Source organism: Narcine bancroftii, chromosome 6 (assembly GCF_036971445.1).
Source record: "Narcine bancroftii isolate sNarBan1 chromosome 6, sNarBan1.hap1, whole genome shotgun sequence".
NCBI classification, from domain to species: domain Eukaryota; kingdom Metazoa; phylum Chordata; class Chondrichthyes; order Torpediniformes; family Narcinidae; genus Narcine; species Narcine bancroftii.
In genome coordinates, this window is record NC_091474.1 from 166,099,140 (window position 1) to 166,114,414 (window position 15,275).

Here is a 15,275-nt window from a genome sequence, read left to right on the forward strand (position 1 = left end):
TGATGAAGCAAATGCTGTTTTTTCGATGTTCATCTAGGGCTTCTGATTGGGAAAACTGTGGATGAAATTTTATGAATTAAAGCTTCACAATTTGCTTTTATTACTTAGTCTCTTACAAGATTAAGTTTCACACATAACTTTACTGTCTTCCCAGAACAAATGACTAATGGCTGTTCTAAAACCCCCACCCTGGCATCTCCTGTGAAGCTAGGTGATGAGTTAGGCAATGTCATCTAACAGGGAGTACTGAATTCTTCCTCACGTTTCTTTTTGGTTCTTTCTCTGTTTTGATAAGCTTTAACGACCTTCAAGTTGATGGATGTCTGACCCAATTTGTAAAGAGCTTTTTTTTCAGTTGCAAATGTTCCCGTTATCACATGTATTCTGATTATAAATGTACCAGTTTCTGTAGCTAAGCAGAGACTTGATTCTTCGCCTTATGGAGGACACTGGTCTCTCCCTGGTACCAGGCTTTTTAAAATAAAGGCTTCCTAAGCAGTAATTCCTCTGTGCTTAAGTTTCTTTTCCTACAACAAAAACCCTGAACGATTTGGTGGGGACAAACTTGCCCATAGTCGTTTTGATTAAGTCCGTAACAGCTCTGATATTATCATTGAGATCATCAGCTGAGTTCTTGAACACAACCCAATCCACTGACTTGAGGCAATCCTGTAAACATTCAGCAGCCTCCTGATCTCTGGAGCCTCTCTTTTTTGGACTCTTGTCTGTATGCAGGTAGATCAGCTATTTCAATAAAACTGTGAATGAATTCTGCAGTATCTGGGAATCTAGCATCTAAAACGGTTGCAGCCAAATGGACGTTTTTTGCTGCAATTTGATATAATAAACAGTACTGGACAATAACAAATCTCAGGAATATCAATTAGTTTAAAAAATAGATTCTTAAAATTCATTTAATTCGTCCTTTAATGGAACATAAAACGAGCTTATTCTTGTATTATTTGTGATGCAGCATCCTCTTGTAAAGCATCCCGTTAATTCAGATTTAACAAATATCAGTGAAATATTATGTGCATTATAACCTCTCAATGATCTTTTTAATTGGAATTGTATTCCCTCATATGTAACAAACTGTCATTTAAACAATTGAAACAAAATTATGAGATGCATATCTCAGGCAATTTTTAAAGTTTCCTGTGAAGAAAATGGTGATTAAGATCAGTGAGTAACGTTGAAGCCTATTACTTGCTTTGGTTTTAAAAAAAACAGTGTATAGTTCTGAGATCATCAAAGATTTATAAGATGATGTCTTGGTGTATGGTTCATGAAAGGGAAATAAATAGTATGGTTATAGAGGGTGTTCTAAGGAAAAATGGCAAATAAATGATTGCCTTCACCATTTGCATCACTGTAAGAATTATTTTATGATTTTTGGTTTATATTCTTGCTGACCTGTTTCTCAAATTGGATTTAGGAATGAGATGAATGACGAGTTAACTTGGCTCCAAGCTTCATTTCTGTTCCAGATTATGTGTGCTGCACAAAGATGTTGTCTTTAATTTTCCTTAATTGAAGCAAATATATTGGGAAAAGTCATCTTGGAACTGAAGAAATGACAATATCAATGACTTCAGATGGTTATGGCAATGGTAGCTCCCTGAGGTTTTCCTACCATGACGTTATGGTGAGACGATTGAGTTTCTATTGATCATAAGTATATTAACAAATATGTCCCTGATGACTGGAAGATTTTCACCGTGTTTTGAGTTGACCAATTTAGCTACGCTTAAATCAAAATCTGTCTTGATGGCAAAGAAGACTAATCCCTTTGTTGATGCAACTAGCTGTGTCTTGATGTGACTGCACATTCAAAGGCTGTTGATTGGTGGGTTAGTATCATCTGATTGAACCACTAATTATCCTTTACATTGCTTTGCTGATGAATAAGAAGCTGTGGAGGCAATCATTGATCATGTTAGATTTGCTTTCTTTTAATTCTGGGTAATTGTGCATATTACCATGTCAAAATCAAGTTCATAGCTTGAATTAACTTGGTAGTTGGATGGGAGGGACAGGAACACTGGTTATGTTATAAAATCTGAAATACAGCTCGATTATTGTCAGGGGTTTAGGACTCCCTGTGTATACTGTAGCAGTTGGTCGTCATATTTCACAACATTTGAAAAGTATGTGATGAGTAGACAGATACAAAAGAAAATCACACATGGTATGACCAGATTAATCAGAAGTTTTCTCTAATCCTTTATCCTAAATATCCTTTGATAATTTTACATGGATTTCTACCTTGCTGTCGTATAACAGAAGTAACCAGAGCACAGTACTACTGTTCTATTTATTTTAAGTGTGCAAGGTTTCTGGATATGGAACAGTTAGTTGAAACCAACATCATTGGAATATCATGAACACAATGCCAACTTGATTAAATATTAAGGTTCATTCATGTCTAGTTTATCAAATTAATGATTTAATTAAACATAATTGCATTTGTCATGGAGATATTTGGCTGACCTCTTGTTCTAAGTAAGGTCTTTCTCTTTTGAGTCTCTCAAGTCCAACATTTTGTTGTAAACAATATGGAGTGAAAACTTCTGCTTCATGGTCTGACTTTCATCATTCAGCCAACATAATCCAATTTTTATTACACCGAATATTCAGAGGGTGTCATTTGATTAGCAAGATAAAATTTCAAACCAAAAAATACCTAATTTACAAATCACCTGTGATGAAGTTAATTGGAGTAAACAAACAATTATGGTGATTTAAAGTTGGTTTGGTAGTGGTTATAACCACATATGAAATAAAAAGACACAGTGCATTTGTGGCCAGTCTGGAGAATATCAAGCGTTGTCTGTAATATTAATTTCTCCTTTAGTTTGATTGGTTATTGCCTATAACAATGATGTAATCAAGTGATTAAACAGATTGATAAATTCACACAGGCAGGAAATTCACGAGGAAGGAAAATGCCAAAGGAAATGCTGAAGGCAGATGATATGATGGGAGAAAAGGTAGTACTCATAAAACTTGAGGGTCTAAAGATAGGTAAGTCCCCTGGTCCTGATGGAATACATCCCAGTGTACTGAAAGAAATTACAGAAATTATAGTTGAGGCTTTGGTGATAATTTACTCTTAGTTTAACATCTGAAGTTGGGAAAATGCTTGAAGCTGTCATTAAAGAAGAAATAGCTAGGCATCTGGAGTGAAATGGATCCATCAGGCAGATATAGCATGGAATCAGAAAAGGCAGGCCCTGTTTGATAAGTTTACTGAAGTACATTGAAGATTGTGTCAGATTATAGATAAGTTTTTGGGAGATAAATGGGACAGGTCTGTTAGTATAGGTCACATACAAACACTTTAAAACAGATCTTATTTAAAATACTGGAGCTCTGCTAATGCTAGATATATCAGTCGCAGAACCTTTGCAGAGGCTTTGGAGAGTGCCCAAAAGACTTCACTAATGGATTGTGTACAAAAAGGCAACAGATGGAAGAACTTGTTGGAGTCACATTGTCTGGAGTGGAACTTGCTGTTCTAGGAAGGTTAGTTATGTGGTTTTGCAAGCAGAGAAAGTAAAACAGGTTTCTCTCTCAGAGAGAGAGAGAGATCAGTCCTACAGTTTTACAGTCAGCAGTGGCAAGTGGGACTGGAACAGGACAAGCTGACAAGCTTGTAGAAAACTCCATTTGGAAGATGGGTTGTGAGTGCTTAGTTCAGCCTGGTCAAAGCCCTTGTGGTTCATGCAAGAGGAGAGGACTGGCTGTCCAATGTTTCACTTGGAATAAGAGCAACAAAAAGGCACTCTGGTGACCTGAAAGAAGGTTATCATCTGGAGAACCCTGAGGAGGCAAGTTTCTTTGGCAAGACACTGAAGTGGCTGATTTTAAAAAGGAATCAGTTGTGGGTGTCAGCGTACAAAGAATCTCTCTGAAAACTGACAAGAACCTTCCTGAGCGGTAACCATTTACCTTTCAACCACCAAAGCCTGGTGAACTTTATATATGTTAAATTCTGTGCACAGTATAAGAATTGCCTGCAACCAGGGAACTTGGAGGAATGAGAAGTGAAATTGAACTGTGAACCAAAGAACTTTTCTTAAATTTACACACACATTACATACACGTGCGCTTAGAATTAGAAGGGGGTTAAGTTGGGTAATTAGGTTAATAGTGATAAGTTAAAGTTTGATTCTGTTTTCATGTTTAAAGATAATTAAAAGCAAATATTGTTTAAGTAACCATTTGTCGTGATGATTATCAATTTCTGCTGGGCTTTGGGGTCCTCTGGGCTCATAACAGTATTGTCACCAAAGGGTAGCAAGCAGGCAAGAAACAGGCCATCAATGTGCTTGGGAGACTCCAGAGACTCCATAGCAGGTGATTTTCTGACCAGGACTGGATAGAAAATGGAACATGGTAAGGAAAGTCCTACCAACAGGAACATTGGATAGGGACAGTTTAGTCAACCATCTGAAAGGTCAAAAACGTGAGATGATGGAAGGTTGATTCCCACAGATACAGTGACAAAATTAATTAATTTGAAAATGTGATTATAATAGCAAGATAGAGGGGTAATGGAGAGGTCATAAAATATGAAGTCTTAAGCAATCACTTTAACAGTGATATTTCTAAAGTATTATTAAAGTCTCAAAATGTTCCTAGGTATTTTAGACACAGGAAAATACTATCCGACAGCATTTTCAAAGATGATTCCTGATGTAAACGTAATGTACTAGCAAGCTTGATGACTGGCATTTTGGAATATAAGAAAATACATTTGAAAGTAAACAGTGACTGAAGAAAACTTGAATGGGTTTGCATTTTTTTGATAGTTTTCATACAGAATTGAAATGATCTTTTTTAAATACATAATAGCATTTCAGCTTTGAAAATAGATGATTTCAGATGGTAAGAATGGAATATGAACTTAGTAAATTGTACAGTTGTCACATGTAAGGTTTCTGATTTATCATTTTGTTGTAAAAGAATTTTGTGTTGCAATGCAGATGCATCTCAAATCAATATATAATATCTTGGAACACTTCATCAGTTGGGCTTAGTTCAAGGAAATCTTATTCACAGGCTTGTGGATTCCACTTGGGTCTTAAGTTTATATTTTTCAGTTGATTTGCATCTACTACTTGTAAAATACTATATTGTCATGTTTTCCGACCTTGAAATTGCATTGGGTGATTGCCATTTTTCAGGTCTAGAATAGATGATAAAATGGTTGATATTATGCCCCAGAATAATTCAGGGATTTCTTTATCATATAGTAAAACCCCTGGTATCTGGCACCTGTGGGGACTGATAGATGTTGGATAAGCAAGTTTTTCTGGTTGCTTGAGACTTACTCTGACAATGCCGAACTAATACACTTGCATTAAGAATGAACAGTCTAAAAGACAAAAGTACTTAACTGAACAAACTTCACTTGCAGGAATATATAACCCTTAAAGTATTTTACTTTATTTTCAGTCATATTCATTGAAAACATTTAACTATTGCTGCATCTCCATGAATCTGTCCAAAAGATGAATAATAGCATTATAGATAATTAACCCTGTTAATGTTATAAAATGGTAATAATATGAATGCTTGCACTATAAAAAACACTGAATTTCATGACTTGTTCATGACGATAAATTCTGATTCTGAATAAAGATAAAGACTCTTACTAACCAGTTTTTCATCCTTGGTGATGCCATTTTATTCAATCACAATTTTATTCAAACAGTTGTTATGAGCAAACCATGACCAAGGCATTTTGGTGGCTGAACATTTGCTCCCAACTTCATCAAAGGTGTTCGCTGTAGCGTTCATGCTATGCGAGTGTGTCGAAGAACAACAGGACACCAAAGCCTTGGAAAATGAGACTGGTTTATTGCTGTGGCTGTCACGCTCATATGGGCCCCAGCCGCTGACATCAGGGCCCTGTGTCATCAGAGTGTTGACCTGGGATTGGCCAGCATTCCCCACTTTCCCGCTGTGAAGGTCACCTGGGACAGTGGCTGGTGTCATCCCAGGTCTGCGTGCTCGCTGCGTTCGTCGGGTGGCTACAGAGTCTTCTGGGCTGCAATGAGCCAGTCCTCATTCCTTCCCAGTGGGTACTTTTAACTGATTTTTGCCTGTGTTAATGTGTTTTCTATGTTCCAGCATTCATCTACTTTTAACCTGCTTTACTCAGTGATTATTCTGGTTACATATGATTTGTTAAGATAGCTTTAGGGGTTGGAAGAGAGAAGGATATGGTGAAGTAGACATTCGGAGAAGAAGATAGAAAAAGGAATAATGCTTGAGAACACAGTAGTGGCAGGACTTCTCGGAGAATTCATATTAAATGAGTTGCATTATATGTCTGAGCACTTGAGATTTTCTTTGAACTGAACTATTGGATACAAGGTCTCAAACCAAACTACATGTAGTTGCACTATGATAATGGTTTAAAGTAAAAGGAATAAGTGACTTCTACTTTAATATCATATTAGCTATTTGGTAGTTCTTAATTCCTCTTTGTATATGAATTTTGTTCCTTATCTTGGATAAATGTTTTAATATTGGTACTCCTTTCAAACGTTCTTTGTTCCATTTATACAAAAAATGCTCTGGATTAGTTTCTCCTATATTGTTCATTTCAATATGAATCCACACTGTCTTCTCCCCAACTTGATAACAGGAGGATAAAAATCTTAATTGGGCTGCTTTATAATAATTTTTAAAATTCGGCAACCGTAATCCTCCCTGATCAAACTTCCAAGTTAGTTTTTCTAAAGCTATCCTTGGCATTTTATCACGCCAAATAAATTTTCTTACACTTTTATTTAATTCTTGAAAAAACTTCATTGGTGTAGGAATGGGTAATGACTGAAATAAATATTGCAACCTCGGAAAAATATTAATCTTTATACAATATTAAAGTTATTGGTAAATCTTTTCCATCTCTTTAAATTTTCATTGATTTTTTTTGTAATGGTAGATAATTCAATTTAAATAAAATATTTAAATTTCTATCGATATTAATTACTAAATATTTAATTGCTTCCTTTTGCCACTTAAACTTCATCACCTGCTTACTTAATGTATAGTTCCCATCATTCATATGCATCACTTCACTCTTTCCTACATTTACTTTATAACCTGATATCAAACCATATTATGCCAATCGTACATTTATTTTTTTTCAATGATATTTACGGTTCTGTAAACAAACTAATTTTATGTTCTCTATCTTTTATCATAAAACCCTTAATCTCATTATCTCTTCTTATCACTTCTGTCTTTGGGCATCTTTGTCTAGATGACCTTTCTAATGGAAAGGGTATAGATATTTGCCTATTTGTGACCATCTTAGCTTTTGGATGATTATACAAAGCTCTTATCCAATTTATAAAATCATTTGGAATTCCAAAAACATTCAATACTTTAAATAAAAAGTCCCATTATAGTCTCTCAAATGCTTTTTCCATGTCTAAAGCGTCTAATACTGCTGGTATTTTTTTCTTTCTGGGCGACATTTAATAAACTTGTAAATTTAATTATGTTGTCTACAGATAATAAAGCCATTTGATCCATATTTATTAATTTAGGTAAATATTTAGTTAAACTGTAAGATAATAATTTGGATACAATTTTATAATCTGTATTTAATTAATGATATTGGTCTATAAGATGACAGTAATAAAGGATCTTTCCCTTCTTTTTGGAATAACTGTGAAATTGAATAACATCAAAATATCATATATTTATTGGTAAAAGAATTGGATAATATCATTTTTTCATCATCATTTTATTCTGGCAATGTAACTTGTGATGGATATTCATCTATTTTTTCCTTGTCCTTTAAAGATTCGGACTGATATAATTGTTTATAAAAATTCATAAAATCATCAATTTTTTGCATTTTATATGTAATTTGTCCAGTTTTTCTCTTTTGTTGCTGTTATGGTTCTTAATGATTGCTCCTCTTTGAGCTGAAACTTTTGGGCTCTATCACATTCATAATATTTCTGTTGTATGTGCATCTGTTTATACTTTATAAGATTGTATTTTTTAAAATTCCAATAATCTTTGTTTCTCTTCATTTTTATGAACATGCAATTCCTTTTCTAAATACAGTATATCTTTGTCTAATTGATCTACATCTTTCATATATTCCTTTTTTATTTTAGATGTGTAACTTATTATTTGTCCCCTTTAATAGGCTTTTATATAATCCCAAATAATAAATTTATTTGCTACTGATTGTTCATTAATTTCTGGAAAAATTTTATCAGTTGTCTCATAAATTCACGGAAGTCCTTCCTCTTTAAAAGTACTGTATTAAATCTCCATCTATAACCTACATTTTGTACTTGTCCTTGTTAATCTTCTCGGTATCATTCCAATTTTGGCATATATGCTGCTGAAGTGAGCACCTGGGTGTCCTTGTTCATCAGTCACTGGAAGGAAGCATGCAGGTACAGCAGGCAGTGAAGAAAGTTAATGGCATGTTGGCCTTCATAACAAGGTGAGTTGAGTAAAGGAGCAGAAAGGTCCTTCTTCAGTTTGGAGTGTTGTGTGCAGTTTTAGTCTCCATATTTCAGAAATGACATTCTTGCTATTGAGGAAGTGCAGTGTAGATTCATGAGGTTAATTTCTGGGATGGCAGGACTATCATATGTTGAAAGATTGGAGTGACTGGACTTGTATACACTGAAATTTGGAAGGATGAGGGGGGATCTGATTGAAACATATAAAATTATTAAAGGATTGGACATGCTAGAGGCAGGAAACATGTTCCCGATGTTGAGGGACTCCAGAACCAGAGGCCACAGTTTAATTATAAGGGGTAGGCCATTTAGAATGGAGTTGAGGCAAACCTTTTTTCACCCAGCGAGTTGTAGATCAGTGGAATGCTCTGCCTCAGAAGATGGTGGAGGTCAATTCTCTGGATGCTTTCAAGAAAGAGTTAGATAGAGCTTAAAGATAGCGGAGTTGAGCGATTATGGGGAGAAGGCAGGAATGGGGTACTTATTGTGGATGATCAGCCATGATCACAGTGAATGGCTGTGCTGACTTGAAGGGCTGAATAGCCTACTCCTGCACCTATTGTCTATTATAGCCAAAATATGTTTATAAGAGGAATGGTGAGAATTGATTTCTGCTCTGTGAAAGGAGACAGAAAGAAGAGAGAGAAAGAGAGAGAGAGACAGAGCTGAGGGAAGGATGACAGGGGAAGAAGGGAAGGGGGTTTAATGGAAACTGGAGAAGTGGGTGTTAATGCCATCCAGTTGGAGGGTGCCCAGATGGAAGATGAGGTGTTGTTCCTCCAATTTGCGGGTGGTCTCAGTCTAACAGTGCATGAGGCCATGGACATACATATCAGCAAGGGAATGGGACAGGGAATTGGGAATGGGACAGGGAATTAAAATGGGTGGCAACTGGGAGATCCACATTATTGGAGTAGACAGAGCTGAGGTGCTCAACAAAGCAACCTCCCAGTCTGTGCCCTGTCTCTCCGATATAGAGCAGACCACAATGGGAGCACTAGATGCAGTTGATGACATCTGCAAATTCACAAGTGAAATGCTGCTTCACTTAGAAGAACTGTTTGGGGCCCTGAATGGTGGTGAGGGAGGAGGTGTGGGCACATGGAGCATCTTCTGTGGTCACAGGGGTAGGTTCAAATGGGACAATTGGTGGGGAGGAGGAGTGGATAAGGGAGCCGCAGAGTGAGCAATCATGGCAAAAGGCGGAGAGGGGAATATGTGTCTGGTGGTGCTATCACATAGTGGGTGACAGAAGCAGTAGAGGAGGAGTCTGGTGGGGTGGTAAGTGAGGACAAGGGGAGCTGAGGGGACCAGTGCAGGTGTGCGGGAAATGGAGGAGATGCAGGTAAGGACTGAGTGGTGGAGAGGAAGCCACATTTTTTAAAAGAATGATGATCTCACATAGAAGACCTTGTCCTGGAAGCAGGTGCAATGAAGACTGAGGAATTGAGAGAAAGGAATGGAATCCTTACAAGGGACAATGTTTGAGGAGGCATAATTGAAGTAACTGGGAGTTGGTGGGTTTGTATAAAATGTCTGTTGGGGATTTATCTCCTGAGATAGAAACAGAGAGGTCGAGAAAAGGGAGAGCGTTGCCTGAGATGGACCATGTGAATTTGAGGTCAGGGTGGAAGTTGGCAGAAAGTGGATAAAGTCGAGGAACTCATGATGGGTACGTGAGACAGCACCAAAGTAGAGGTGGATATAATGGAGTTGAGGGGGCATGGCTCTGTCGGCTTGTAACATGGATTGCTCCTTGTAGCCAACAAAAAGGCTCATATGGGCACCCATGGCTACTACTTTGACCTGGAAAAGTGGAATGAGTCAAAGTAGAAGTTGTTGAGGGTGAGGACAAGTTCTGCGAGTTAGGGGAAGGTGGTGGAGGAGGGCTCTCATTGGGTCTTTTGTTCAGAAAGAAACAAAGGGATTTGAGGTCTTTGGTATGGGGGATGGAGGTGTGTATTGATTGGAAGTCCATGGCAAACATGAGGTGATCGATTCAGAGAAATGGAAGTTGTTGAAGTGATGAAGGGCATGTGAAGTGTCTGGGCTGTAGGTAGGGAGTGACTGGGGGAACAAAACTGAGTTGAGGTAAGCAATAGCAATTCGGTGGGGTAGGAGCACGCAGAAACAATGGGTCTGCTTGGACAAATGGGTTTGTGGTTCTTGGGTACAAGGTAGCAATGACACTGCAGGCTTTGGATACAATAAGGTTGGAGACTGTGCTAGGGAGATGACTGGAAGTGTTGTGTTCAGAGATAGTCAACAATACAGTGGTTTGATGGATTTTGGTGTAGTCCTATTGGGGATGTAAATGAGAGGAGGTGCCTGAAAGTTGTTGTCTGGCTTCAGCCAGATAGAGGTCAGTGCGCCAGACCACAATAGCACCACCCTTGATGGTGAAGTTGGGATTAGTGCAGAGAGAATGGAGGGCCAGGGTTCCCGAGGGGATGAGATTGGAATGAGTGAGAGGAGTAGTGAAGTTGAAACAATTGGCGTCTTGGTGGCAGTTTGAAATATAAAGGTTCATAGCAGGCAAAAGACCAGAACAAGATGTCCAGGGGAGGAAGAAGGTTTAAAGCTGGAGAAGGGGTCCGTAGGAGGTGGAGAATCCTGGTTGTGGTAGAAAGTACAGAGATAACATATAACAATTACAGCACAGAAACAGGCCAGCTCAGCCCTTCTAGTCCATGCCAAACATCTTCTCCCATTAACGTGCACCCTGCCTATTACCCTCCACACCTCCCTTGTCCATATACCTATCCAACTTTACCTTAAATTTTAAAATCAAACCTGCCTCTACCACTTCCTGGAAGCTCATTCCACACTCCCACCACCCTCTGAGTGAACAAATTCCCCCTCATGTTTCCCCTTAGCTTTTCCTCCCTCAATCAAAATCCATGTCTTCTTCTCCCCCACTCTCAATGGAAAAAGCCTATCCACATTGACTCTATCTGTTCCCCTCATAAATTTAAATACCTCTATCAAATCATTCCTCAATCTTCTACGCTCCAGGGAATAAAGTCCCAGCCTGCTCAACCTTTCCCTGAAACCCAGACAATATTCTTGTAAATCTCCTCTGCACTCTTTCTATTCTGTTTATATCCTTCCTATAAGCCTATGGCTGCAGAAGCTCCAACTTAATTTCCACACAATGAGTCTCCTCTCATTATTGATGTACAGTAAAAGCCCCAGTATCCAGCATGGGGATTGGTAGAAGCCAGAAAAGTGAATTTGCCAGTTGCTTGAGATTGCATGATGCGTGATTGGTGAGCTAACTGTTAGGGGTCCAATTTTTTTTAAAAAACCCATTTATTTTCTGCTTTTTTTTGCCATTTGCTTGAGACTTCCAGTTGCTTGAATTCCGGATGATGGGGATTTTACCGTTCTTTTGTATAATATTGGAGTAATAGAATTTAATTGTTGTTGAATTGTTGGAACAACATTACACAATGATAAATTCATATTAAAGCATCAAAAAATTGTGTGACTTTATTACAAAATATTTTAACTTCATTTGCAACAAGTAATTTTTAAAAAAATGAGGACTTTTTGAATTGCTTTCTTTTGTTTTTATTTTATTGCACCTTTTAAGGTTGTCCAATGAAGGAGTTGGATTTAAATCAATAACAATTCTCCTCTCCCAGAAAAAAAATGGCTTGGCATTTGTCTAATTGAATCAGGAAGCTTTCTGTTTTCTCTATTTTAAAAGTAATGTTTCTTGGATTTTTCAGAAAAACATCATGTCAATAGAAATAGGACAATCGAACCATTCCCTGAAGGACTGCAAATGGCTATGTTTGGTAAGTTATTCCTGGATCTGAGTGAACTCACTTGTGGCATTAAACACAAATGGGTTATTTTTCACTTTTGGTCTTGTGTGTAAAATTGTGGGCCACAGATTTTCTTCCTCTATCTCTCAACCTTCAAAAAAAATTCAAAACCTGGTTTAAAAAAAAGTGCATATGTAAAATTTGTATGAAAAGCAAAATTGAAGAGAATGATTGAGAATAATTCACATCATTATTGCTTTGTTTAGCATTATTGGAAAAAGTTGCTTACACATGTAGGTCACCAATCTGATGGACAGTTAATTTGAGACAAGCTCAGAATTAGTACAGGACTAACAGAACAATAAAAAATATTCATAATTTAAAAAATAAATCTAACCTTCAGCTTAAGTAAAAGTATCTATTTCGATTAGTATGGAGGTCAATGACTTGGGAGTGCAGATTTAAAATAAGCAGGAACATTAAAAGGAAGTTGGCTTTTTCATACAGAGGGTGGTGGCAGGGGTAAATATTGCTTGAAATATGGAGGTAAACATCGTTAAACATCAATTATAAATTATTTGGTGTGTTACAACCAAGGAAGTGTTATGGAGAAGAACTGAGAAGGGGGATTAGGTTGCATCTCTTTGATGTGTATAGACCAGTGGTTTTCAATCTTTTTCTTTCCACTCACATACCACTTTTAGTAATCCCTATGCCAAAAGTGCTCTGTGATTAGTAAGGGATTGCTTAAAATGGTATGTGAGTGGGGAAAAAAAGGTTGAGAATCACCGCTCTAGTCCCAATTGTTACTGAAATATTTTGCTTGAGGAAAAATTGTCATTGGCCCATTTCCTTTGGAGTTATGAAACCGTGCACATAACGAGTCAATTAGGTACAATTAAAACGGTGGTTTTCAAACTTTTTCATTCCACCCACAAGCCATCTTAAATAATCCCTTACTAATCATAGAGCACCTATGCCATAGGGATTACTTAAGGTGGTATGTACTTAGCAATAACATTCTCCATGAAGTACAGGTAGTTCTCAACTTATGACCTATGTGAGTTACATCCACCAGCACATACAACTGAAAATTTAAAAAAAATACTGTACATATACTGAGATTCTTCATTAAAAATTCATTTGTTGAAAATCTTTTTGAAAAATTTCTTTAATACCTCATTAAGACTTACAAATCTGACTTGTGACCAATCTGAGTTATGACCAATCCTTCAGTCCCAATTACAGTTGTAAGTTGAGGACTACCTGTCCACCCACTCTGCACTTTGACAACATTGCTAATTATCTAGAATCATATGATTTTTGGATTTGACCAATTGAATCTGTGCCAGAACCTAAAAGGGTTTCAATTCTCCTGCTATTTCCAAATAACTTGCAAATTATGTTTTCTCAATACTTGCTTAATTCCTCTTTGAAAGGCCTGATTGAAAGTGTTTCCTGTACCCTTGTATGTGTTGAATTCCAGATATAAAGTTTAAAAAAAAAATGTTTTCTCATGTCACCTTTGTATCTTGTGCTTAAAGTTTAGATCTATGTCCCTGGGCCTTGAGCCATTTATCCTTATATTCATCATGAATTCCACTGACCTGTTTTGCTAACTAACCTAGGACTTCATTAGCACAAATGAAATAAGATACTCTATGTCCACTGAGTTAACTCACTTGTGGTGTTGAACACAAATGGGTTTGGAAGCATCAAAAAAATAATGCGATTTTATTACAAAATATTTTAACTTCATTTGCAACAAGTCATTTAAAAAAAATGAGATCTTGTTTGGCCTCTTTTGCTGTAACAAATTGCTGTAGAAACTCATCAGCATGAACAGATTCTGTGAGGAGAAACAAGCAGTGTTTTAGATCAAGAACCTATTATCAGGACCAATAACAGTGAGGAAAGATGGCTGGTATAAAGAGGTGAGGCAGTCGGTGACCGGTGAACTGAAGAGGAGTAAATGATGATGGGCAGATGGAGCCAGGTGGGAGAGGGCATGTGGTGAAGTTGGTAGATGGACTTGGATGGGGGCTGGGGGGGTGAGGGGAGAGGGTGATAAGTGAAAGCTGACAGATAAAGAGAAGAAGGAAAAGTGGATTGAACAGTTAGAGTAAGGTAGAGACAGCTAGGAGGGTGATAAATTGGAATGAAGATTACCATTGCTGGAATCTGAAGTGTGATAATGGGAACCAGGATGAGGTGAAAGCCAGATGGGGAGGAGATCTGGTGTGTGAAATATGTGGGTAGTAAATGGATGAAACCAGATGAGGGAGGGGGCTGGTGGACGTAATGGAGTGGAAGGTGGAGGGTGAGAAACATAAAAGGTAAGGATTATTGACATTGGGTTGCAGGTTTTCGATGCAGAATAGACTTTAAGTACTTTTTGTCAGAAAATTTGAGTTTGAAGATTGAGGACCTTAGTCAAATTAGATTGATGGGAGATTGGACAGAAGAGAATTAAAATTGCAGGTTATGCCCTCAGCCGTTGCACAAACTTTGGTGGGATAAATGATGATAGTTAGAAGGGTAGGTGCAAAGTAATATTTGGTAGTAAAAAAAAAGAGCAATTTGAAGTTATTTCATCTGTAGTTTTGAATTATTATGTCTTTCTTCTATCCGTGAAGAAATCCTGTGTTTCTCTGGCTGTGGTGATTGTGGCATTGTAAGTCAGAGTTTTTTTTTGATGTGGTGAAGTTGAACATCATTTTCAATAGTGCATATTCCATTCTTAAATAGGAACATTGTGAATTAAATAAACCATTTGGTTATAAATGTGTAGGACTGCTGCACTGTGGGTTTTCATCTACAATTGAGACAGTAATTAGAATTAGAATTTTATTGTCATAAACATGTCCCGAAATTCATTATTTTGCAGCACCACCTTTTGTAGTTGTCCTCTTAAGGAGTGAAGACAGGTGCCCGTAATATCTCAGGTCAACTTAACAACCCTCTGGAGATTTTTTTTCTTGTCAATGGGTTT

At 37.3% G+C, this 15,275-nt stretch overlaps 1 protein-coding gene across 7 annotated transcripts in view; it reads left to right on the top strand.

Moving 5' to 3' along the window:
- The window catches only part of msraa (methionine sulfoxide reductase Aa), a 328,025-nt gene that overhangs the window by 79,615 nt on the left and 233,135 nt on the right, over window positions 1-15,275 (top strand). For all 7 annotated transcript variants that reach the window (XM_069886610.1, XM_069886609.1, XM_069886611.1 and 4 more), the window contains exon 2: window positions 12,245-12,313. In XM_069886610.1, coding sequence (XP_069742711.1) covers window positions 12,245-12,313 — 69 coding nt within the window. The remainder of the gene's footprint in view (window positions 1-12,244; window positions 12,314-15,275) is intronic.